The sequence below is a fragment of the Pieris napi genome, chromosome 9 (genome assembly GCF_905475465.1).
Source record: "Pieris napi chromosome 9, ilPieNapi1.2, whole genome shotgun sequence".
NCBI lineage: Eukaryota > Metazoa > Arthropoda > Insecta > Lepidoptera > Pieridae > Pieris > Pieris napi.
This window is the reverse complement of record NC_062242.1, coordinates 3,991,176-4,015,877: the sequence shown is the minus strand read 5'-3', so window position 1 is coordinate 4,015,877 and position 24,702 is coordinate 3,991,176. Positions and strand designations below refer to the sequence as shown.

At 31.6% G+C, this 24,702-nt stretch overlaps 3 protein-coding genes and 1 long non-coding RNA gene across 4 annotated transcripts; 2 read left to right on the top strand and 2 right to left on the bottom strand.

Annotated features, from left to right (window-relative positions):
- Positions 1 to 5,587: 5,587 nt before the first annotated feature.
- LOC125052432 (E3 ubiquitin-protein ligase Mdm2-like) lies at positions 5,588 to 18,729 on the bottom strand. Its single transcript, XM_047653280.1, has 5 exons — positions 18,560 to 18,729; positions 17,859 to 17,921; positions 11,429 to 11,541; positions 9,273 to 9,464; positions 5,588 to 6,734 (listed from the first exon to the last, which is right to left on the bottom strand). Exons 1-5 carry the CDS (start codon positions 18,585 to 18,587, stop codon positions 6,078 to 6,080), a joined length of 1,053 nt encoding a protein of 350 aa, XP_047509236.1. The 5' UTR covers positions 18,588 to 18,729; the 3' UTR covers positions 5,588 to 6,077.
- A 1,793-nt stretch (positions 18,730 to 20,522) lies between these two features.
- Positions 20,523 to 21,277, bottom strand: LOC125052185. The gene is made up of 2 exons (XR_007117416.1): positions 21,008 to 21,277; positions 20,523 to 20,914 (listed from the first exon to the last, which is right to left on the bottom strand). It is a non-coding gene; the product is annotated as an uncharacterized LOC125052185 (long non-coding RNA).
- Positions 21,278 to 21,408: 131 nt separating this feature from the next.
- Positions 21,409 to 24,433, top strand: LOC125052184 (ubiquitin-40S ribosomal protein S27a). The gene is made up of 4 exons (XM_047652839.1): positions 21,409 to 21,522; positions 23,031 to 23,163; positions 23,317 to 23,512; positions 24,207 to 24,433. Exons 2-4 carry the CDS (start codon positions 23,039 to 23,041, stop codon positions 24,351 to 24,353), a joined length of 468 nt encoding a protein of 155 aa, XP_047508795.1. The 5' UTR covers positions 21,409 to 21,522; positions 23,031 to 23,038; the 3' UTR covers positions 24,354 to 24,433.
- On the top strand, positions 21,419 to 22,740 carry LOC125052183 (ribosome biogenesis protein NSA2 homolog). Its single transcript, XM_047652838.1, has 2 exons — positions 21,419 to 21,522; positions 21,881 to 22,740. Exon 2 carries the CDS (start codon positions 21,901 to 21,903, stop codon positions 22,678 to 22,680), a length of 780 nt encoding a protein of 259 aa, XP_047508794.1. The 5' UTR covers positions 21,419 to 21,522; positions 21,881 to 21,900; the 3' UTR covers positions 22,681 to 22,740.
- Positions 24,434 to 24,702: the final 269 nt, after the last annotated feature.

Sequence of the window (24,702 nt, the reverse complement as noted above, 5' to 3'; positions counted from 1 at the left end):
CAAAGAATGACAAAAACAACATACACAACTATCAACTCTACTGTTATACAAGGCTCTAAAATGCGTAATATATTATGTCTTAATATTTCAAGCGTCATATTATTATATTATACCAACGTTGATATACACGATTTTTTACCTATATTTCAATACCCATATACCTACGAAACAACTGTTATAAACTGTTAGCTCAGTTACAAGTTTAACCTAAGAGGCTATCTAATTTTATGCCAAAAATATTATTCATACAAAGATAATAAATCGTAACTTAGGGTGCCTATCTACGCAGACATCCTACAAAGTACGAACTAGTAGCTAAAGCCTAAATGCTAAGCGTAGTACGGCGGTCGACATTGATTTTTGCCGACCTTAACCTTCCCCGCTTCCGAAGGTTTCCTGTGTGGAAAAGACTGCACGCTAAATTTAGAGAAATTCGTAGTTGCTTCTAAAATGTTATAAGTACTGAAATAAGTATTATTATTAATTAAACACAGTTTAATTGTGGCGTACTTTTAAAGAATAAGAAATGAGAATTGTAGATAGAAATGAAAAATAAAACATTAACAATAAAATCTTTATATGATAGTGTTTGCACAAATCAATGTTTTCCAGTCAGAAACATAGTTTCTCCTGAATCGAACTACATACTCGTGGTAGATTATTTGTATGTAATTAAGGTTGTATCGTATTAATAGGGACCAAATTGCTTAACAAACTTGATTTCTAAAAATGATAATTCATGTACCAACTATATTTGAAAGAGAGTTAACATTCGTAATCTAATATATAAAATTCTCGTGTCACAATATTCGTTCCCATACTCCTCTAAAACGACTCGACCGATTCCTATGAATTTTTTTATGCATATTCAGTAAGTTTGAGAATCGGCTACTATCTTTCAAATCCCTAAATGTTAAGGGTGGTCCTCCAAAATTTTTATTTTTTAGATAAAATGTTTTGTTTTTTTTGATACAGCATACAAAAATACATACATCCCCTAATTTTCACCCCTCTACGTACAACCTCTATTTTTTATTATAATACAGTAGATAGTTATTTTTATTAAACTAAAAAATGTCTCCTAGAAATAATATACATGGCATAACAACGTTTGCCGGGTCAGCTAGTCTTTTTTTTAAATGATCAGTTTCTAAAGTTACAATCCACAATCCTATACATATTATGGCATAGTGAGGGGTAGTTTCCAGGTTATTAATTAAAACGTGTCAAGAGTTAAGAGATTAGCAAATATTTTTTCAGAATTAAAGTAAACGGTTAACACATTCCGTGTTGGCTACCATTATAGGATCTCCCTACCTCAAATGCAAAATGGGTGTCCATGGTCTATTATGGCCGTACCGAAGGCTTCTTTGCTCCATTTAAAAATATTATATTTTCTGTAGTGTTCCACGATCCTCTTAAGTTACCTACTCGATTTTCATAGTTGAATACTTTTAAAATAATGTTATTCAGACATGCCACTGTTAAGCTATTAAATGGCTTTTAAATATTGTTAAGAGCCTCTTCATAGGAGGAGTAATTAATCACTCCTTTACAACTTCTATAGTTTTGTTAAATGGAAGCATTGCAGAAAGATATCTCTAAGTAGGGTTGACTCTACAAAAATTATGGTATTGAAATCTGATCAGTATGAGACTAGAAGTTAAGCATGAGATTGTCAACCCCGGTCGTTCGTCCGAATATTAATTAACGAAAAATGATGTTTTTTCCATTTTCGTCATAGATGAGCCATATGAGCATGTTGCTCATACGGAAAAGACAAATCAATGGCACAAAGAGTCGATTACGCACTTGCCAAATAAAATCCATCATAATTCATATAAATAATTTACATCTATCGTTATCCATCCAAATATATAATTTGGCAATTATAAATATACTTTATGCTAGACTAGCAAATACTTATCTCATAAAGAAAATATAAGCATACAAACAACTTCACACTCCATCAGTAGATCCTGGATTTCCAAAGTTATTTTACCTTTAGGTAGTTTCAGTATTCCCAGCTAGTGCTAAATCACTTCTATTAAATATCCATACAGATTCGAGAAGGTCTATTATATTTTCACATATTAGTTTATTTACTTAATACATAACAAATCCAAAAATAATACTCAGTGAAATAAAATAATTCATTTTCGTAGAACGTCAGATAACGGTACGGCTCATAAATAAGAAGCTGGCACTGATTTATTCATGCTTATTAAAATAAATTATCTTTTAAGATTCCGCAAATCACGCGTTTTAGTTATCCCAGTTTATTGGTAAAGTTCTATTACCTTACGGTGGGAAATTAAGAACATACATTACTTTAAATATAACAACTTTCAGCCACACTCCCAATCACAGAGTGTATTATACGCACACACATCCATTTACATACTCATACATTCAAGCATACTTAAGTACGACTTGTGTTTGTTTATAAGTACATTTTAAACATGCACCATGTACCACGTAGTAATTTACACAACACAGGGGCGAATAGCGATAGATGAACTTCGTCACTACCATATTACTGTCATGACTCATGAATAAAGTTTTTTATATTTCTTAGAAGAGAAATGCTTTGGCGACAGAAAAGGGTGACCGTGGTGTTCTGACGTCAGTTAAATTTGCCCCTCAGTGTGGTAAAAATCACGTGTTTAAAGTTAGTCCAATTTTTTTTTGAAACAGAACTAAACTTCTCAATCTCATTCCTATATTTGTAATAACTATCATTATACAAGCTACAAAACCTCGTCTAAATTTTAAGTGTCACTAATTTTAGCGACGATAACTAAATCAATTTTTTTTAATCGTCAGCACGATCCCTGCCCAAACCAATAAAATAGATGTAAAAATAATGGGGTATGAGGAACTCCTTTTAAGACTAGTTTTAGATGAGATATTAATAAACTTACCAGTATTACCAGAAAGTCCCTCGTCGGTTATCATGGAACTAAATATAGCTTATTCAGCACTTTTAATACTTTAAACAAAAATGTATTGCTGCAGTTGCGAATAACTTATTAATCAGTTCTGGATCCAGTATAATAATAAACTACTTAAATAAACTTAACAAAAGGAATTCTTAAATAAAAAACAAACTGCCTGAAATAAAATTATTTATTATTTTTTTTCTATATCATTTTTTTTAATGCTTAGTGTTAATTACAAGTTTAAACGTAAGAACTACTTTACATTTCACACGTGACCTGTTCCCTCAATAATATATATATATATATATATTATAAATATTATTTTTATAGAAATAGAAATTATAACAATATTAAATCCTCTTTTCGGTAGGAAGTTGGTGGGTTTTTAATTAGGAAAGTCGTATTAATTATAGAAGCGTAATTAATATAATAAGACCAAGAATATTTTCTATTGACAGTTAAATAATTTGCATAATTTCCTCAGAAAATCTCCGCTTGGCTAATTTAGCGATATTAAAAATGTAAGGAATATATATGAATAGCAATTGACGTCAACTTATAGAATTATTTTGTCTATGATTGGGATATTTTTGCAAGTCTAGATTATCCTACATTTCTTAAAGAAATCAATGTATATATAGAATTATATATACATTTTTAATTTTACCATCTATTTTGGCCTACGTAAATGACCACTGTACAAAATATATTATATAATATACAATATATACATGTTTATTACTTTATATGGGCGCGAATTGGCATGGGAATGACATTCACTAGAGCTTGGTCAAGTGACCGTATAGTATAGGAAACATCTGTTCCAAAAAACCATAACCTTAAAAAGCCGTAAGTATTTATTACCCTACAGTTCTGAAATAATTGGGATTAAATATAGATACATATATAATTCTAATACTATTCTAAGTATTGTAAAAATAAAATATATCTCTCTTTTTCGGTGGTTACAAATAAGTTACAGATTATAATTTTAATTACCTAAAAACAACTTTTTTTAAATAAAACCCGATTGTTAAAGTTAAAAAAAAACACAAAATGAACTAAACTATTTTTAAAAAGTTTTTTAATTTTTTGTTAAAAAAAATTGATGAAACCTTTGCGAAAGTGGCAACTACTACTATTTTATAAAATATTTCTACACTCGCTCAAAAAAGTAGTCAAAAGCTACTACACTTACAAAGAGGTAAATAAATATAATTTGAAGATGCTTAATCAGAATGTTAGGTTCTTGAAAATACGTTAAAAGTGGCAGCTTTGCCTTTTAGTTTTCTATCTTTAGGTGGGCTGACTGACATATTATGGCGATACTAGAATTAAATTAATATGATTTTTAGTTAGCCCTAATCTTCAAAAGACACGTATATAAATTTGACAACTGGCGTACTATTTGTTTGAGATATACAGTATTTTTTCTTTGAAGGAACTTTTCTTCTCTTAAAATGCACAAAAAGGAATTTCGTGTGTTAATAAAGCATTGATTTTTGGAGAAGAAATACTATTGAAGCCAAGGTCTGGCTTGATAAACATTACTCAGACGCTGCATCAGGAAAATCCACAGTTGAGAAGTGGTTTGCTAAGTTTGAACGAGGTGTAATGACCACCGAGGACGATGGGCACAGTGAAAGCCCCCCAAAGAGGCTGTTACGGACGAAAACATCAAAAAAATCCACAAAATAATTTTAAATAACCGAAAAGTGAAGTTGATAAGGATATGTCTTTTGAAGGTTAGGGCTTATCATATTAATTTAATACTAGTAGCGCCATCTATATGTCAACCCACCTAATAAAATAAATTGGTGTTATAATTAAGTATAAGATGTTTTCTAATGAAGTGTGCTTGACATAGTATTATTTTAAGCATATAGTAGATTATAAGTATCATTTGTTGATTGTATCAAACAACATTTTCAGTTTTCTGGGATGTTATAACCTTTATCATTAGTTCTATAACATTGCCCATTTTTGTTTTAACCTCAATAGGTTACTCAATAGTAAATATAGAAGTATTATCAATTTATATGATTTTCAATGACACATTTTACTATTGTAGTTCTTTAAAAAACAAAAGAGTTAGAACGGAATTAATAAATTAAACTAGTAAACGCAATATTAGATTTTTGGCCTACTGATTCATTTCTCAGTTATCTTTTTATATTACATTTCTACAGATATTACTTGTAATTTAGAAATTAACCAGGTTTTTGTAGATTTGAGTAGATATTAGTGCATTGCTTATGTTTTTGCTTGCCTATTTCTGATAGTCTCCTAAAAATCACCTTGTAAAAAAAACAAAGAGCTAAGCAAAGAGTATGGAACTTCGTCCGCACTAAGCTATTACAGTAAGAGTTTACCTACATGAATATATTTTGGATGGACGTTGCCCTATCAAATTTCGGTATGGTATTATTCTTTTTCATAACAGATAAGACATGTAAATTTTTGTGTTTATATATGAGGGAGCGTTCAAATATTACGTAACGAAAATTTCCTTTTGTAAAACGTTACGATGCGGGGCGGGGATTGAATTACGCGTTATTGTTAATATTATTTTTGACTTTCCAGTACTTTATACACCATATAATGGTAACTTTTAGGTATAAAGAGTCACTAGGTGGTCACGAAACGTTTTACTATACTTGGATACAGTACTGTACTTGGGTCCAGAAAAACGTTACGGTGCGTTACATGGGGGGGGGGAAGGTCAATAATCTCCAAAAATTGCGTGACGTAATACTTCAACGCTCCCTGAGCAGCAGATGCTTCATTAAGAAAGGTGCTTTTCACTGCCGATAAAAAAATCACATTTGTTCGCAACTAGGGAAAACGAAGAATTTGCTTATCTATTTACTTATGAAAGCAAATTGTGAGATGATAAGTGACAAATGACATGTGTTAAAAAGTGAATCATAGACGTGGTCAACCAACGTTTTTTTTATTAATTGACGCAGAAGACATGTCAAGTGATCTGTTATTAATGTTATGAAAAGCTATGGCTAGAAATAAAACCTATGTACTATAGTTAAATACCACTTTTCGAATCAGGCAAAAGGGTTATTGAAAAATATTTCGCAAAGAACTACCACAGATATAATTTGAACCTTTTCCTAGCTTTCGTTACATAACAACAGCCCTTAAAACATTACTAACTTTACAATTGCAAACCGGACACCTTTTGGCGTTGTTCCAAACCTTGACCGCGCATTTAAAACAACAGCATATGTGCGCTATCCGCCCGTGAACAAACACTCCGGATTTAGGGGCTGAACAGCAAGTTATACACATATCATTCATATCACTACTAGCAATAGCCATATTCGTCGACGAATGACGATTTTGTGGCGCATTCATGCTTTCTATTTTTACATCTGGATCACTAGTCGTTTTATTAAGAGGCTTGACGTCATCTTCATCAACTACCGATCCGAAATCTGTACTGTCTTTAAACCTTTTAAGGTTCCGATCGGCCGATGCCGCGCGTCGTTTTAAATTCCTACCTAGTATTGCATTTAAATTATCAATTTTGACGTCTTGGCTCAAGTCTTGGCTGTTGATAACCGACTCGAAGCCGGAATCTTGCGAACTACATGGAAAAGGTTCCGGAACATTTGTCGGATCTACTTGCGAAAGTGTAACGCTTTTGGTCTGTGATTCCGGAACGTTTTCAGCGTTTATATCTGAGTTTGAGGATTGCGGACGCAGAATATCTGTCTCTAAGCGGTTCTTACGGCGGTTTTTTCGCTTCGGTCTCGGCGGGAAGAAATCTCTACGTACCTAGAAATATATGGTCAAAAATTTCATTATGAATCATATATTTTTAAAGGAAACAATCCTATATTACAAAAATAAAAAATATACACCTATATATAAAAACCCTGTACCTTATATAGGTCGGTTATCGAAAGCTGGCGGGTTCACAGTACTCACACTAATGCAATTTCACATACAGTATGTTTCAAATATGATTTTTTTGCCATGCTATACATTTTAGTCCACTCTGGTTTTAGTAAGGTTGGGTGGGTTGTAAATAAATAAAAATGTGTCAAATACATATAAATATTAGGTGCATACGAGGGTGGATCCAAAAGTTCTAAGCCAGACCAAGAACGTGAAAGAGTAGTTCGTGTAAATAATTTTTCATTTTTCGACATTAGCTCCATCTAGCTCAACACACTTCACTTTTACTTCACTAACTATTCTTTCAGTATTGAGAAACCCCAGTCGCATCTGATGTAAATTAAATATAACATTTTTTCATTAAACTGTTTTTATTAAGATGCTTAAAATAATTAAAAACATTGTGCACCATTTCACGAGATTGCCCTGGTAATGTTTGAAAAAAGATCAACATGTATAAAATAATAATAATATAAAACAGTAAAGATCAACATAAACAGTAGCAAAAGAAAAACAATAACTGTCTCTTTTATACTCATAAGCTTGACCGAGCGCGAGAGAGACGGACAGTCTTTTCGTGATGTATTTGTGATTGTATTTCAGTTTGGCATCACGTCTCGCGCTTATTCACAGACACTACACAAGCACAAAGTATTAATGTCTTGAAGCCGCCAGAGCTTTAGATAACATACCTATACATACATTCATGTTTGTATCCTTACCTGATATTAGTTAATTACAGCCAAATTTAAAAGTTTAAATAATTAACTACGGTAACCTTCGTCATAAGCGGTGCGGGTAATAAGACGTAAGAAATACAGTTTTAAATAGTAATTGCTTTACAATCAATGGGTAGTATTAATACATAAAGCCATATTATGAAAATATAGCAAGATATTGTTAGCCACTGCCATAAAATGGTAAACAAAATTCTAGACGGATTATATCATTATTAAGGATTATGTTATATCACTCTCTGTATTTCCTCTGACTTCCAGTGTTTTTGTTATGATATACAAGATTCTAAGCTTAAATAAATATAAATTATTATTATATACTTTATGTGACACTCAAATGAATATAATATAATAGAGATAAATACATTCATTCAATATGGTATTTTTTTACTAATAAGGTTTGGGTATAAATGCTATCCCTGCGCCCTTACTCTGTTACTTCTAATAGCGATAGTGAGTAGTTCTCTTAATTTTCGCAATCCTTGAATCACGCGGAACAAAACATTATTGAGGTCTGATCGCTGTCGATACCGCTTTTGGAAGTTTCAGAGTTAAGAGCTCTCGTTTTCAAATGCAGTGTACACTCTTTATAACGTCATTCGTTATAACGATAAACTCTGTATAACGTAAAAAAAATTGGTAAATTTATATCGTGTAACCCTATACCCATACATTAATTCTTCTTCCTATAACGAAACATCTCTATAACGATTAAAAATGATCGGTCCCTTAAAATTCGTTATAAAGAGTTTAGACTGTATTACATTCATTGGTCCTGTGCAGATTAGTTTTAGGCTTAAGCATGCCACCCTCGACCCTGAGTTCTTGGCATACGGCTTTGCAAGCCGTGATTCCAATGGAATTTTGCATGAGCACTTGCTCCTACGGTGTAGGCAAACATCGTGAGGAAACATGTCTCAAACTTTAGCAATCGATGGCATGTGTCAAACAGAAAGCTGATCACCTTCTTGTCTATGAAATAAAAATACCAAATAAATGAATGCAATCTGTAGCCAAGACTCATTTAGAGTTGCAGCGCTACACGTTACTACATTTTGATGAAACTTGCTTCTTCTCTCACTGAGATTTATTAACACCGAAGACATGAGCCGTAGTAAGCAGAATACTGTTATTACCACAATTGTAATATCGGTAGTGTGTCAACTGTCATTTTATACTAACGACAGTTGACCTGAAACAGACTTGACCTGAAAGCCTTCTATAAATTCAAATAATTACGTCTAAACTAATTAAACTGTATAGATGACCTCTGCTGGGGGAAGTTCACTTCTGTTTGGTGACAGTGGTATTGGTAATACATACCATTTAGTCTTGATGATCTATCTTTTATTAAAGCAAAGTTAATTAATTACTAATATTAATATTATTTTAATCATCTAGAATTCTATAACTCCTAATAGCGATTCCATTGCGTTTGTTGTTGTTCAAATGTTTCATTTCGTCAATGTTCGTCAATATATTATTATTATGTTTTTTGTCCATAGTTTTGGATGGTAAAAAGTACTTCACTTCTTTATTAATAACATAAATAAGTCCTTACTTCATGATTATATCAGTTAAATGACATAAGAGTCTGAGAATAAAAAAATAATGGTTTTTTGACATACGAGGTTATCATTCTACAGTGACGATAGTTGATTAAAATCACCCTCCTCACCTTAAAGCATTGCTCGCAGTATCGATACCGGGGGTTATTGTTTTCGCTCTTGCACTGCACACACAGCCAGTAGTCGTGTAGATCTATCTCCGAATCATTGTCGTCCGTTACCGTCTGCTCAGAGTCAGCCAACTGCAATTCCCCATCGTCACCAACTGACACCTCTAGCACCTTGGTCATTATGATGTCATCCTGGAATTAATTAAATAACATTATAATAAGGATTTGGATTTACAATTTTATTGTCTGCAATCCCTTTAGGAGACAATTATTACAATTAAGCAAGATGCATTTCTGTGACTTTTTTTTAATTGGAAGTACACGCGTATACGACAGTAACATTTGCTATTAAGTTAAGAACCTGCGTTTGCTAACCGCAGAAGTTAGTAAAAACCCTGTTAAATATCACTGCCACATGAAATTAGTTTTCACATCACCTATTTTCTTATAGCAAGATAGCAGTAACAAATTCGCTTTGTGACTTCGTGACGGTAGTGGCGGACGAACTTATAAAATGTACTTGAACAGTATTTATAACTTGAAAATCCAATACATTAATGTTAAAGACACTGTGGCAAAATACCAATCTGAACAAGTTTGTTATTCGCTTTTCAGGGAAAACTTTTTCGACTTTGTGTTCTTAGTTTTTCAGTACTTTTAGTTTATATTGGTCTAAGATCCCGATATACAACGACCTTCACCGAGATGCTTATTTAATGAAACGTGTTTTATATTTAATTTAATATGTCCATAAATATAAGCCATATGGGTTGCCTAGCAAATTTCAGTCCAGAGTATTTTTTTTAATATTAAAAAAAAATATTTTTTTAAATATTTCACCGGTATGATTATTAGATAAATTCTATACCAATCGAAAGTATGAAGCCCATAGAATATGCAAACGTTAGGTTGTTTTTAATCAATTAATTATTTATGTGTATATTTTTTATGTGACACTAAAGTATATATACATCTTTAGTAAAAAAGAAAGTTATAGTGATACATATATAATACTACCCTGATTAAAAATATAGATTGAAAAAAATTAAAAAAATTTACTACATGCAAATTATACAATAATTTTTTTTTTTAAATATTAATTAAACATACTCTGGACTGAAATTTGCTAGGCAACCCATATGGCTTATATTTATGGACATATTAAATTAAATATAAAACACGTTTCATTAAATAAGCATCTCGGTGAAGGTTGTTGTATATCGGGATCTTATACTATATATAATATTTAAGCAATAATAAAAAAAACTATACGCTTGTAAACTGATAAACACTAAACATCAAGGCACGTAGTAGAGACATGGTTTCCTTTTAAAAATCCGAAATCAAATGAATCATTTTTAATCGTGACATTCGTATTTATATTGATAAAGAATTAAACAAGTTCATACAAGATTTTTTTGTCCTAAGTGTAAATATTCGCTGCAGTTACGGTCACTGACCTTTCTATTGAATATATTTTAGAAACGGATTCGAGGGATCATTTGTTGCATGAGAATCGTAGCACCTTGAAAACTTTGCTCTAAAAATCTATTTTTTTTTACTTTTACTATTTGAATTTTTTGCACCTTTTCTGAGAAGTTCTAACTACATATTTTGTTCTTTACTAGGGAAATTCTTTTCGAAACCCGCTAACAACCAGTGAACTAACTTTTTTTCACGACAACGTGAATTCCCAGAGTTTATGTACATAAGGAATCACAGATTTAAAGTTACGTTATGCATTAGATGGATTGCCATCTAATGCATAACGTAACGTTAATGTTAACGTAACGTTTGTGTAACGTGACCATTGGGTCACACATAATAGCTTCTATTATTAAAGTTTCATGTTAGGGAGCGTTCAAGTATTACATAACGAATTATGGGGGGGGTCCTTTCGTAAAACGTTACGATGCGGGGCGGGGATTGAATTACGCGTTATTGTTAATATTATTTTCGACTTTCCAGTACTTTACACCACGTAATTGTAACTTTTAGGTATAAAGAGTCACTTTGGTGGTCACGAAACGTTTTACTATTGGGTTATACAGAAAAACGTTACGGCACGCTACATGAGGGGGTAAATATGTATCTCCAAAAATTGCGTGACGTAATACTCGAACGCTCTCTTATAAAAGAATTACTAGACTACTTACGTCACTCTGGCAAGAAGAGTTTCTAGAGTTCAGTCCGTCGTCCTCCGTGTCCGTGATGGGTTCATATTCGACCTCGCTGACGAAGTCTGTGTCGCTCGTGTCGCGGACAAAATCTACAAATAGCATACACACTAAAGATATTGTCTATCACACACAAGAGTTCCATTGTCTATGGCGCTCGCAGAATCACGAAGAGACGTCCGATGTCCATGTCGCCATTACCCATTAGCGTCGTCTTTTTTATGTTTGTCTTTTGTTTTTTTTTATGGATTTATTAATATTGTTTGTTATTGTCTTTAAACGATCAGACGTTTAAAAATCTTTAATATATTTTTTTATTATATTCCACTGTAATATTTTTTTAATGTCAATTTAAAATCCTTTTATAGATTTTTATTGTTTTCCATTTTTTTATTTTTTTTATTGCCAATGTTTTACATAAAATCTCAAATACAAAACATGTCACACATACATACAAAATACAGGGTAAACTCTTTATAACGTAACCTTGAAATTCGTTATAAAGAGTTTACACTGTCTGTCCTAACATACACTTACGAACCTATGTTAAAAACTAAAATTTAATTTAAACAGACAAAATCAAAACTCAACTCATGCTCAATTAGTCATACCATACCGAACATAACACACACCTATTAATTATGATAATATTAAAGATTATGCATAAAAACTAATATTTTGTATCTAAAACCGAGAGAAATTATTAATAATAATTTCTCTCAATTTACATGCTATTTTAAATATTTATCATTTATACATTTTCGATTTGACATTTCAGTATTCTTATAACCATTTCTATTATCTTTCTGTTCTATAAATATTTACATTATATTCTGTCAGCTTTCCACAGTATTTCGTATATCTAGGCATCGGCCTTCGCCAAGACCTTTTCCAAATTTCCCATTCTGAGAATTGTCTAGTCCACTTGCTAATTTATTCAGGTACCTAATTAATAATATTGTATAATGAGCATTTCAACAAAGTTTATTTTATACCTATTTGGTCTTACTTATAATCGCACTATAAGATTCAAAATAGTTCTAGACAACCAAACAATGTTTATTTTACATCAATAGTAGGTTTATAAATGAGACCTAGAACGTCTACTATTACTTTATCTTTATCTGACATATTCTTGAAAATTTCATTGGCAGCGATGGTATGCTTAGAGTATGTGTTAAACATCGTTAATGTTTACAAATAAATTAAATTATCTAACTATGAAGCTGTCATTATCGTATAAATCATGAATAAATTATCGACGTAGATATTGGCACATAAATAATTAACTAATAATCAGAACTGTGACTATTTTTAGTTGTGTAGGATCGTCAAAGTGATCTTGATATTATATCTTAACATGATCACTTCGGAATTACTATACAACTTCAAGCTCAGATATCAGCAGTACCTGTCATTGCATAGGAGATACTCTATTAAATCTTTGTTTCATCTTTCATGAGTTATGATTAATATAAGAAAATCAGCAACATAAAACAACTTTATATCTCGCTAGATACACCAGGATAGTTAAGATTAAAATATTGTATCGAAGTCCTCGATCCAGTGCGCCGAGGAGGCTGCGGCATGATATCCTCGACATCTGACAACATTACCAGATATTAGTGTTGTTGAACTTTAAATTGGGAAATGACAACATCATCTTATAGACCACAAGCCCATGAACAAAAAATACCTGTGAAATGACCCAACCTGAATTACGCTTAGAAGGCTGTTACTATATCTGAAAATAGCTCTGAGCACTATGCCGTCATTTCTGAGCGGTACATGTGAGTACGTGAGTGAATGGACTTTCTCAGGTACAATGGGGGAATTTCGACTAATTATTAATGTACGGCTTTGTTATAAGTGTATAGATGATTAAAAATAAATGTCGAAAAACCTAGTGCCGTACAAAAGTGATGGTGCCGGAAGTCGGTGCAAATTTTTAATTCGACGACAGTTGCAGAAGCAATATAGGTCATTTATTACTGTACGGCATTTGTGTGATTCCTTTTGGACACATATACAGATACTTTACCCGTAAACGCCGTACATATTCCCAGCGGACCGGTCGAAAGCCAAGGGTCGCAACATATGTCTGATTAGCATATAGGTGATGATGATATGAATCAACATAAAATTAAATGATCTTGAGAGTACTTCACAAATAGATAACATTTTCCAGCATGCCGTACATTTTTTGTGGAACACATAGGTGTATGGGGTAAATTACTTTTCTCAGAAAAGAGTCATTTTCCGGTGACTTTTATCTGTACGGCAATAACACAGGTTATTAATACTTTAGACAATCTTCAATAAAAGATAAATGCCATACACTTTCGATAGTCCGCTACCACCGCCTACCAATACAGGGCGTCCCAAAGTTATGGGAAATGAAGGGAAAGTACCTTAAATATCGTAGATAGGGTATTTCACTAAAAGAAGACTTTATGTTATTTTTAAAAGTTATTAATTCTGCATTCAAAGATTTTTTAAAAATTACTTGCCTCGTCTGGGAATCGAACTGACTTAAATGTAAAAAAAAACACCCCTACTTTTATGATGCCAATCGAAAGAATGGCCAAAAACTAATAACTCTTCTTAAGTAACATAGTATTTTAAAAGAAAGGAACAGCGTGAATATATCTTTTTAATCAAATTAAAAACATTATCTATCGTATTCGGCCTAAAAAAATCCCCTACGAGTCTGTTACTTTAGAAAAGTTATGAGGTTTTGGCCATTCTTTCGATTGGCATCATAAAAGTAGGGGTGTATTTTTTTTAATTTAAGCCGGTTCGATTTCCAGACGAGGCAAGTAGTTTTTAAAAAATCTTTGAATGCAGAATTACTAACTTTTATAAATACCATAAAGTCTTCTTTTAGTAAAATACCCTATCTGCGATATTTAAGGTACTTTCCCTTCATGTCTCATAACTTTGGGACGCCCTGTATTATATATATTTTTGTTAAAAATATTTTTTCTTGACCTCTCTCTGCTGGTACGATAAGGCTGTAAATATACTTTACAGCCTTATGGTAGTATACTCAGATATGTACAGTTATTAATGACCTTAAGGGACACCTCAAACGTCGTCGAAGTTTTTATCAGCTGTAAAGAATAATGAGTAAAATGTACGGCATCTGGTTTTTTTTGTTTATTTATATTTGTTACATATAAAATAACAATAATCTTTGAAAATATTACTCCCCATATTACTCTAGGAGCATTTGAAAAGTCATCTAAATTTCGGAAATTTCATATATTTTTTATCATAATATTTTTATTTGTTACCATTTATAATGAACGGCTATAATGTACAACGGTAATATTTAGTAACATTATGTAAAAAAACAAGTTGCCGTACATTATTCTCTGATCTTACAGCAGTAAGAACTTGGTAAATCCTGAAATTTCGATAAATATTTAATTACACAAATATTAACTATAATATTTGGACGGCATAATTATAAAACATAATTGTCCGTGTTAAATAATATTTTGAACATGTTGCCGTACATTTTACAATGACCTTAGGGTATATGGGTGTAGGGGTAGGGTTCCGACCCTTGGCTTTCGACCGCTCCGCTGGAAATATGTACGGCGTTTACGGGTAAAGTATCTGTATATGTGTCCAAAAGGAATGACACAAATGCCGTACAGTAATAAATGACCTATATTGCTCCTGCAACTGTCGTCAAATTAAAAATTTGCACCGACTTCCGGCACCATCACTTTTGTACGGCACTAGGTTTTTCGACATTTATTTTTAATCATCTATACACTTATAACAAAGCCGTACATTAATAATTAGTCGAAATTCCCCCATTGTACATGAGAAAGTCCATTCACTCACGTACTCACATGTACCGCTCAGAAATGACGGCATAGTGCTCAGAGCTATTTTCAGATATAGTAACAGCCTTCTAAGCGTAATTCAGGTTGGGTCATTTCACAGGTATTTTTTGTTCATGGGCTTGTGGTCTATTACCGAAATGACAACATTATCTAAACATCGGCGGGCAGAAAATTCTACGTTCTTATTTATAAACATACAAGTCTCAAAATAATATTTAATAACTATACATGGCTTATAATACGTTTACTTTTTTAATTTCGGCACTTAAAATAAATATAATTTAAAACCCTTGTCTCGATTCTAACTTGCCCCGTCTTAGGTCAATTCATGTTAAATATTGCTCACAGGTGTATCAAAATTATTCTATATATTATACAATTTATTAGTTTTTTTAACACTTGCAGAATGGAAAAGACCTCAATTGAATCGTTATGCCTGGAAATTATATAAAAAAATCCTTCTAGAGTGATTAAAGTACTTCATAACCGGTATGAATCTCAGATGTCCAGTTTGTTCCAGGTAGGTACATATACTGTAAACAAACAAATACCAAACATTCCGGACGTCGGTAAATAAAATTTCGCACTGTGCCGGTACTGTGGCTTCACTGATACATGTGAATCGGCCTTTAACCAGTGTTGTAATTGTCTTATTGTTTATTACCAAAACCTGTTCACGAAAAAACATATTAAACTTGATTAAATAAAAAAACGCTTGTATTGCTTGCCAGTGTTATTCGATTAGCTATCTAGGTACTTTACGCAAGTTCTTATTATATTACCACGATAAATATATCTCATATTCAATTTATTGAACAAATACCAATTTCCCTATATTACGCTTGGTTGAGGTTACGGATAGAATTGCCAACTTTCGTTTTCGTTGATGATAAGATATAGTAATCTATAAAAATATCCAAAAAATTTAATATTACAAAGAAATAATAACTTCACAATTTAAAAAACTAATGATAATAATTAGCTCCCTTTTAAAAACATAGTATACACAAATGACAATTGGTTGAGTCTAATTAGTATTTTTTAAGTATATATATCTTTTCAATAATATGCAAAAAACATGACTGTAAATTAAAGAACGGTTGGAAAGCCTAGTATCGGGTTTTCACTAAGGGTCTGTTTCACAATGTATGGATAAAGTACCAAATAGCTATGCAACACATAAATTATTTGGAAGATAAATTGTGCTATTTGACACTTCATCGGACTCATAACTTTTGATGGACTTTATGTGACGAATAGCGCTATCTGACAGTCGTGAAACGCAACATTAGTGTTTATCCTACCAATAAGTAATAAATAGCTAATTTGGAACTTATCCGTACATTGTGAAACAGACCCTAAGTCTGATAAACATTTGTCAATAATAAAAACGACAACGACTCGCACTTAACAAGACTATTCAGTATTCGTCATTCAAATTAGTCTTATTGCTACGCAATACGCAGTACGGGCATGTAAAGACCTGTGCATAAACGAAACTTTGCCACTGCCACAACACTGCGCTTTTACAATATTGGACAAGTCACGACACGCCGTTTGTCTGACTCACATTTCAAATTTTGTGTACATTTTCCTCTTAGACTTTATACAGCATGTTAAGTTATTTTTTAGCGAACACCCCACTGCAGTCTGAATGGACAAGCCAGGAAATTCGATTTTGATTCGATTCGAGAATGAAACATTTGAACAAAGATAAATATATTAGGATACATAGAAGTTAAAGAATTTATAGAAAATCAACATAGATTATAGAAATTATAAGTATAGTATAGTAATGGAAGTAGTTAATAAAATGCAAGCAAAAGCATAAAATTGTAGCAGCCACTAAGTTTCAGCTTAAAGTACACAAATAATAGTTATAGTATACATTCATCAGCTTTTACTGTGGATGCAGATGCTTATAGAGACAACAAATTTAAGATATGTTTTGTGAAAAATACAACGTAAAGAATAACACTTTTTTTAAATGAGAAAAAATTTCTCATTTCACAATCTTATGTACATATGATTGAATAGGGTGTCATATACTATATTAAGAATAATAATAAAAAAAAAAGTATATTTACAGTCAAATTCTTAGCATACCATCAACTGTCATGCTTTTGGAGTATAGATATCACCTACAGTTTACACTTACATTAAAAGTTTTAACTTTATGAATAACAGGTATTTATTCAGTTACATAACATCACAAAATTTGTATATATTATTTTTTTAAATAATGTCTTGATTAAGAACTTAAAACAATTTCAAAGTCAAGGTATACATATATATATGTGGATTGGTAAAGTTATTGTATTATACATTAAAATAAAATGTTTAATATTTATGTCTTATCTATTTTATCCAAGTAAAGTATATATAATGCAATCTTATTTAAAGCAATTATAAATAAATAAGATTATGTAAAAACCAGAGAAATATAAATGTTTTTTTAGAAACTAAGACAAGAAAATATGTTGTTAAGATACTCTACTATACCAGCCCCTAAACTAAAAACACGAAATACAAAAAAAAAAAAATGATACCTGTTTCTTTTCCTTGTATGCTGAAGATTGTTTCTGTTGAAGACCGCCTGCTCCATGAAGGTTCTAAAAATATATATTAAAGTTATGTCAAATGCCCAGAGCATTCTAGTACATCATTTTAAAAATACACGGTTACAACCATATTTGGTCTGTTATCCATTTAGACCATTTTATTTGGATGTTTGGATTTTCATATTCTGGCAAATGTTTAAAGGTATGCAAGATTAAGTCACCCTATACAGATATCTAAAACTCTTACATGTTCATGTGCATATTTTACAATTTCTAGATACAATATATAAAGACACTACAGAAATGTCATAGCCGTTTTATTGCTGAAAACAACCGTTTTTCGTATCGTAAGATATTTACTTATTTATAAACGATTAGAAGTAGCTTAGTTTAGCAAAATATTCACTTACTAAACGAAACAATATTGCCCTAATAAATTGCGCGCACAGATATATATATAGGTTCCAGCTTTCAAAACGAATAACAACAATAATAACCACTAATACATAATTTTAGGCAGACATTCTAAATTTATACAATCTCTAGATGGTGACAAGTTTTAATTAAATGCGGCTAACTTTAATTTGTACTTTATAGCACAACATTGCAAATATTTAGCTACTACTATTAATACTTAGGCTCCACACATAAGCTTTAATCATAACATTACTAAAAAATAAGATATATACCTGAGGAGTAGGACGCTGTTATATTCATTATATGAAAACAATGTTCAAAATAGAATTTTACTTCACTATAACTTAGTTAACACTAAAATGAAATAATAGTTAGGGAAAAGATAGTTGGTTTATCGTTCGATTTGATGGCATGAATAAAACTGTCAAACAGCCATTACTAAACATGACTCGAGACAAAGATAATATACATTACACAGACTAAGAAGTTTATAATTATTTCAAAATATTATCTTGTTTTTTTTGAGTTTATGGCTAACACAATATCTTGTAGTTGCGATAGTTAATGCCTATCGAAAGAGAAATCAATATTCTTATTTTTATCGATATAAAATGTCGACAATGGACGTTTGTCATACTAATCCAGCACCAAACTAGCAATAACCTGTTTTAAATATCTCTGAACATTTTTTTATCTACTTTGGCCAGATACAAAATATATACTTTTGTCAAATAATTTAAAAAAATATACCAGTTTATTTATGAGTGCCTATTAAAAATACTAATATATACTATAATAAACACCTCTTCATCTTCATCGTCTCATGAAGAACAAGATATACAAGTGGAAAGTACATACATAAGTGGATACAAGTTCTTGGAATCGTTTTCTAGTTTTGAATGAGGTTTTAAGTTACATATCTGTATGATTGAAATGAAATATAATAAATTAGAAGGTAAAGTAATTTAAGGTTGATTTTTCAAAGAAATTTATTAATTTTATATTGTGCAATACTGCCAAAGCTACAACATACATCTTAGTGTTTGGTAGAGATGTTCTAATGTTATTCTTAATGTAAGAGAATAATAATAAATAATTATTTATTTAATTTTTCAAATGTAAACTGAACTTAATTGACTATAATGACTCCTTTTCCAGTCTTTGATTTTTTAATTGTAATTAATTATTTGCATGCAATCAAAAACTATTTTTCTATAATGCCAAAGAAGTATAAATTCTTACGCGCGTACATAAGTACACGCACCCTTTTTTTAGGAAAAGGGATACTCTTCTTTAATAAAATCCCAGAAGCTCTTTTATCTCTGCGTATTAAATAAATTTATTAAAGAAAAGCTGTGTAAAAAGGCTTACTTAAAAGTTAACGATAATCTAGTTGATATAAGGGCCTGGGACTAGTGCTAGACAGGCTACTTCTTATTAATTTGCGATATTGGTTTTAAAATAAGCGTTGTTTGATGATTTGCTATTTTAAAAGAGTATCTAGAGTTTTTTACGCCGGCCTTTTTTCTCTCGGCCTACACCCTCTGTCTTGTTTGCCGATGAGTAGGGATGTCTACTTATTCAAATTTAATGACGTAAAATAAGTGATACCTGTATCTTATATTCCATATTGAACATTTTTGTTCTTTTTATTTTTTACTAAAAACATAAATAAAAACTACACAGTATTAAGATCATTAAATCCAAGTTCCCCAGTATTGCCAACAACAAATTTATATTTCCGTATTTGCCATGAGTTTCCGGTAGAACTATACCTACTGACATCTTAGCACTTGACACAACATTTAAAAGACAATTAAATATAAACTAAGAACCTTTCTTGTTTCTAGAATAAAACAATTGGTAATACTAATCGTCACATATTAAGATAAATCTTAGTTTTATCATTTAGACATGCTTTAAATTATATTTTTTATCAAACGTATTCTAACCCACACTAAGTTTACTTTAACTAGATGATGTAATATTTTTTTTATAATGAGAATACTCATAAAGCTGAAAGTAATTCAATTTAAATACAGTGATGACTATTAATTTCATTTGCTATAAAACAAAAGTAATCTTTAAAATTAAAAAAAATTATCTAACTTTTTTTGATTTCGGAAACTATAGGTCTACCAGGATCTGATGGCAAAAAGGGAAAAAAGAAATTGACGCTAGCAATACTGGGGAAATTGGAGTAAAACGTTTTGATACTTTTTTTTCCTTATAGCGGCTGATTCTGTGTGTGATACATGCAAAATATATAAAAATTTATCCAATGATAATTTTTGAAAATGTGGCGAATGTGGGGTTTGAAATTTAGATGAAATCTCCAATTACTCTGTTCATGAGTTTATTAATTAATTAAGAACTTGAAAATGGTTCCAAATACTGCACATCCATAAAAAAAGTCTTCAACGTAGTATGTATAATAAACCTTTCCTCCTGCATCTCAATTAACCGATCTTGTTCTATGAACTGATTTTCAATTTTTATTACGTGTTCACAAGATTTTCGCTATTCATCCCTATTTGAGAGAAAGAAACAGTGTAAAACTCATTTATCTTGTTTCTGATCAATTCTAAATCAAAACTATCCAAGTTTATTTGTAGTATAAGAAACCCCTGAAATAAACCAAAGTTTAGTATAAGTACATAATATAATACAAACGAAAAATCTCATAAACCAAAGTATCAAGTCGTGTCATTCCTACTAACCAGTCAACGCTTGCACATGGCTCAATATCGATGATTGTGTATGTTCTGCATCTTGTTGATCAATTATTCTTTGATAAACATTGAAAACAATATGTCTTGCTTGCGATCGAAGAGGTTTCTTCGACATTTTCATCACTTTTTAAAGGAAATTTGAAGCCAAACCAAAAACAATTCCTCGAAATTTCAGTTGACACATGAAATTTTTCTTTTATTGCCATATGAAAATCGCTAATTTTTAAAAAAAATTTTTGCCATCAGTTTCTGGTAGACCTATACTTTATACTATACTACAATAAAAATAAAAAAAGAGTATACGATATTTTGCGATTAACTAAAAAGCAATGTTCATTATACTGCATCTTTAGTTTTATATACTAAAGGAACAACGATAAATTGAAGTATTTTATTTTGTGGTAACATTGTTCTGTTCTCTATACCAGGACGTTCTCTATACTGTTAGAGTCTAATGTCTATGTTTTAAAAATTCTTTTCTTGTGGCATGGTGACGGAATAAGGTGAGTTCTAGTAATTTTATAGATTAAAGTTGTAGATTAATGTGCATTTAAGTGAATATTTTCTTACGGATTTATATCTTTTAACAAGTTTACCAATATTGAGTTGTTAAGGTATACAATGCAATAACTTTCGGAAATTCCACCTTATATTGTATTTTTTGGAGCACGTGTTCTTTCTTACATAGTTTATTTTTTACTTTTTGTCTTGTATTGCTGTTTCTTCTCTGTCGAAAATAACTAGTTACAGTGAAATTAACGTACATATTCAGCTTAGTTTCAAATAGGCCGTGAAGAGGTTATTACACGTTGACGCATAAGAGCACTATAACATTGACAAGTTGACTATTTATTGTTGTAGTTGCCGATAAAGCAACCACAATGCCGCAGAACGAATATATAGAGCGCCATCAAAAGCTTTACGGTAGGAGACTTGACTATGAAGAGCGTAAGAGGAAACGAGAGGCTCGTGAACCTCATAAACGAGCCGAAAAAGCCCAAAAACTACGCGGCATTAAAGCTAAGATTTATAATAAGGAGCGTCGCAATGAAAAGATTCAAATGAAAAAGAAAATCAAGGCTCATGAAGAGAAAAATGTTCGTCAAAACACAGAAAAAGTTGGGGAAGGGGCACTGCCTGTGTATTTGCTTGACAGAGATGTACAGAATCGTGCTAAAGTTCTCTCTAACATGATCAAACAGAAACGTAAAGAAAAGGCTGGTAAATGGGATGTGCCTATTCCTAAAGTAAGAGCACAAGCAGATGCTGAAGTTTTTAAAGTTTTAAAATCAGGAAAGTCTAAAAGAAAGGCCTGGAAACGAATGGTCACTAAAGTTACATTTGTTGGAGAGAATTTCACCAGAAAACCACCTAAGTTTGAAAGATTTATTCGTCCAATGGCACTAAGGTTTAAAAAGGCTCATGTAACACATCCTGAACTAAAGGCAACATTTTGCCTGCCTATTATTGGTGTCAAGAAGAATCCTAACTCCCAAATGTACACAAGTTTGGGAGTTATTACAAAGGGTACTGTTATAGAAGTCAATATCTCTGAACTTGGTCTTGTGACGCAAGCTGGTAAAGTTGTATGGGGAAAATATGCTCAAGTGACAAACAATCCAGAAAATGATGGTGTTATTAATGCTATTTTATTGGTTTAATTGTAATCAATTTAATGTTACATTTTGGATTACAGTAATAAACATCTTGAAATGTAAAAATTTTTAGTTTCTCTTTACCTTTACTGAAGATGTAAGATTCGTAAACCTGTAATAAACAGGTTTACGAAAATTTACTGGATATTGACAGAATGAGACAAAAAAATGAAATGAATGAATTATGATATATTAGTCTTTACAAAAATATTTCTACAAGTCTTGTATTTAAACAAAACATGCCTTGTTCCTTTGATTGAATATATGTAAATATATATTTCTTTATAAAATAGCCCTTTTAAAATTAAATACTCCTACATTTTTAGCTTTATTTAAAAACATCTTTAATTTAATAGGCGTCAAGATGCAGATCTTCGTAAAAACTCTTACGGGGAAGACCATTACACTTGAGGTTGAACCCTCGGATACCATCGAAAATGTTAAAGCCAAGATTCAAGACAAAGAAGGAATCCCTCCTGATCAACAGAGGTGAGTTTAACCAGAAGTTTTCATAGAAAAACCCTAGTGTTCAGCATATACCTACTACTAATATAATTTACAAACAATCATACTTCTGGATTGTAATTTTTTTGTTATTGATTATATTAATTGTTAGGACTCAACTACTTTTTCTTTTTTAAGGTTGATTTTTGCTGGTAAGCAGCTAGAAGATGGGCGCACCCTATCAGACTACAACATCCAGAAGGAGTCCACACTTCATCTTGTACTGCGGCTGAGAGGAGGAGCCAAAAAGCGCAAGAAGAAGAATTACTCCACACCTAAAAAGATTAAGCACAAGAAGAAGAAGGTCAAACTAGCCGTCTTAAGGTTTTACAAGGTAGGTGAAAACTTTTACTGTTGATAAAGTATCAACAAAATATGACTGCAATGCTAAGGTTCTGTTTCACTATGTACGGATAAGTTCTACATAAGTTCCAAATTAGCTATTTATTACTTGTTGGTAGGATAAACACTTGTTGTGTTTCACGACTGTCAGATAGTGCTATTCGTCTCATAAAGCCCATCATAAGTTGAGTCCGATGAAGTGTCAAATAGCCCAATTTATCTTCCAAATAATTTATGCGTTGCATAGCTATTTGGTACTTTATCCATACATTGTGAGACAGACCCTAAATATATTAAGAAAAGTTAAAAAAAAAATGTACCTGCATCAACATAATTTAAATTTTATTCCTGTAAAGTTTAGGTACAATTAACCTATTTTGGAGACTGTTAAGTTGCAATATACGGATTACAATAAAATGAAAAAACGTGTGGCACTCGGGGACTTATTTTTTTTAATTTATGCAGTATTTTTAAGCTATTGCATAGATTTTATCGCCGAGCTATATTACGTCATGTGTAAGGTTTTTTTCGATAGGGAATTTCTTAATTCGGTCGCCGCGCTCAAAGCCCGCGATAAAATCTATGCAATAGCTTAAAAAAGAATATCATCTATATTCTGATTTAGTGGACACACAAAATTCATTGTTTTATATGAAAAATAAAATAAATTTTACATATAATTTCAGGTCGACGAGAATGGCAAGATTCATCGTCTCCGTCGTGAGTGCACGGGCGAACAATGCGGCGCTGGCGTCTTCATGGCCGTGATGGAGGACAGACATTACTGCGGCAAGTGCCACAGTACTATGGTCTTCAAAGATGACGACAAATAGACCACTTCCCCATTTTAGTTTAAGATAACACTCAGACTGCTGTGTATGATGGATTGAATAAATCTTGACACAGTGTCGGAGCTTTTGACTTTTCTTTTATATCCTATGCGGCGGAGGTGAGTTCACTGTTGGAGCCAACTTTATCGTCAGTAATAATATTAATCTTTATTGAAATCAAAATATAGTTAGAATATTTTTCAAATTTTAGTCCCTAAGCTACGCTAAGGAAACGTGTTGTGGGTGATCATACAGCTCTATACTTCACTTGGTATAAAGTAAAAAATTGATATTTATAAATAAATTTTTAATCATCAACAATTAAATAACAATTCAGTAAGACCTAAGTGTG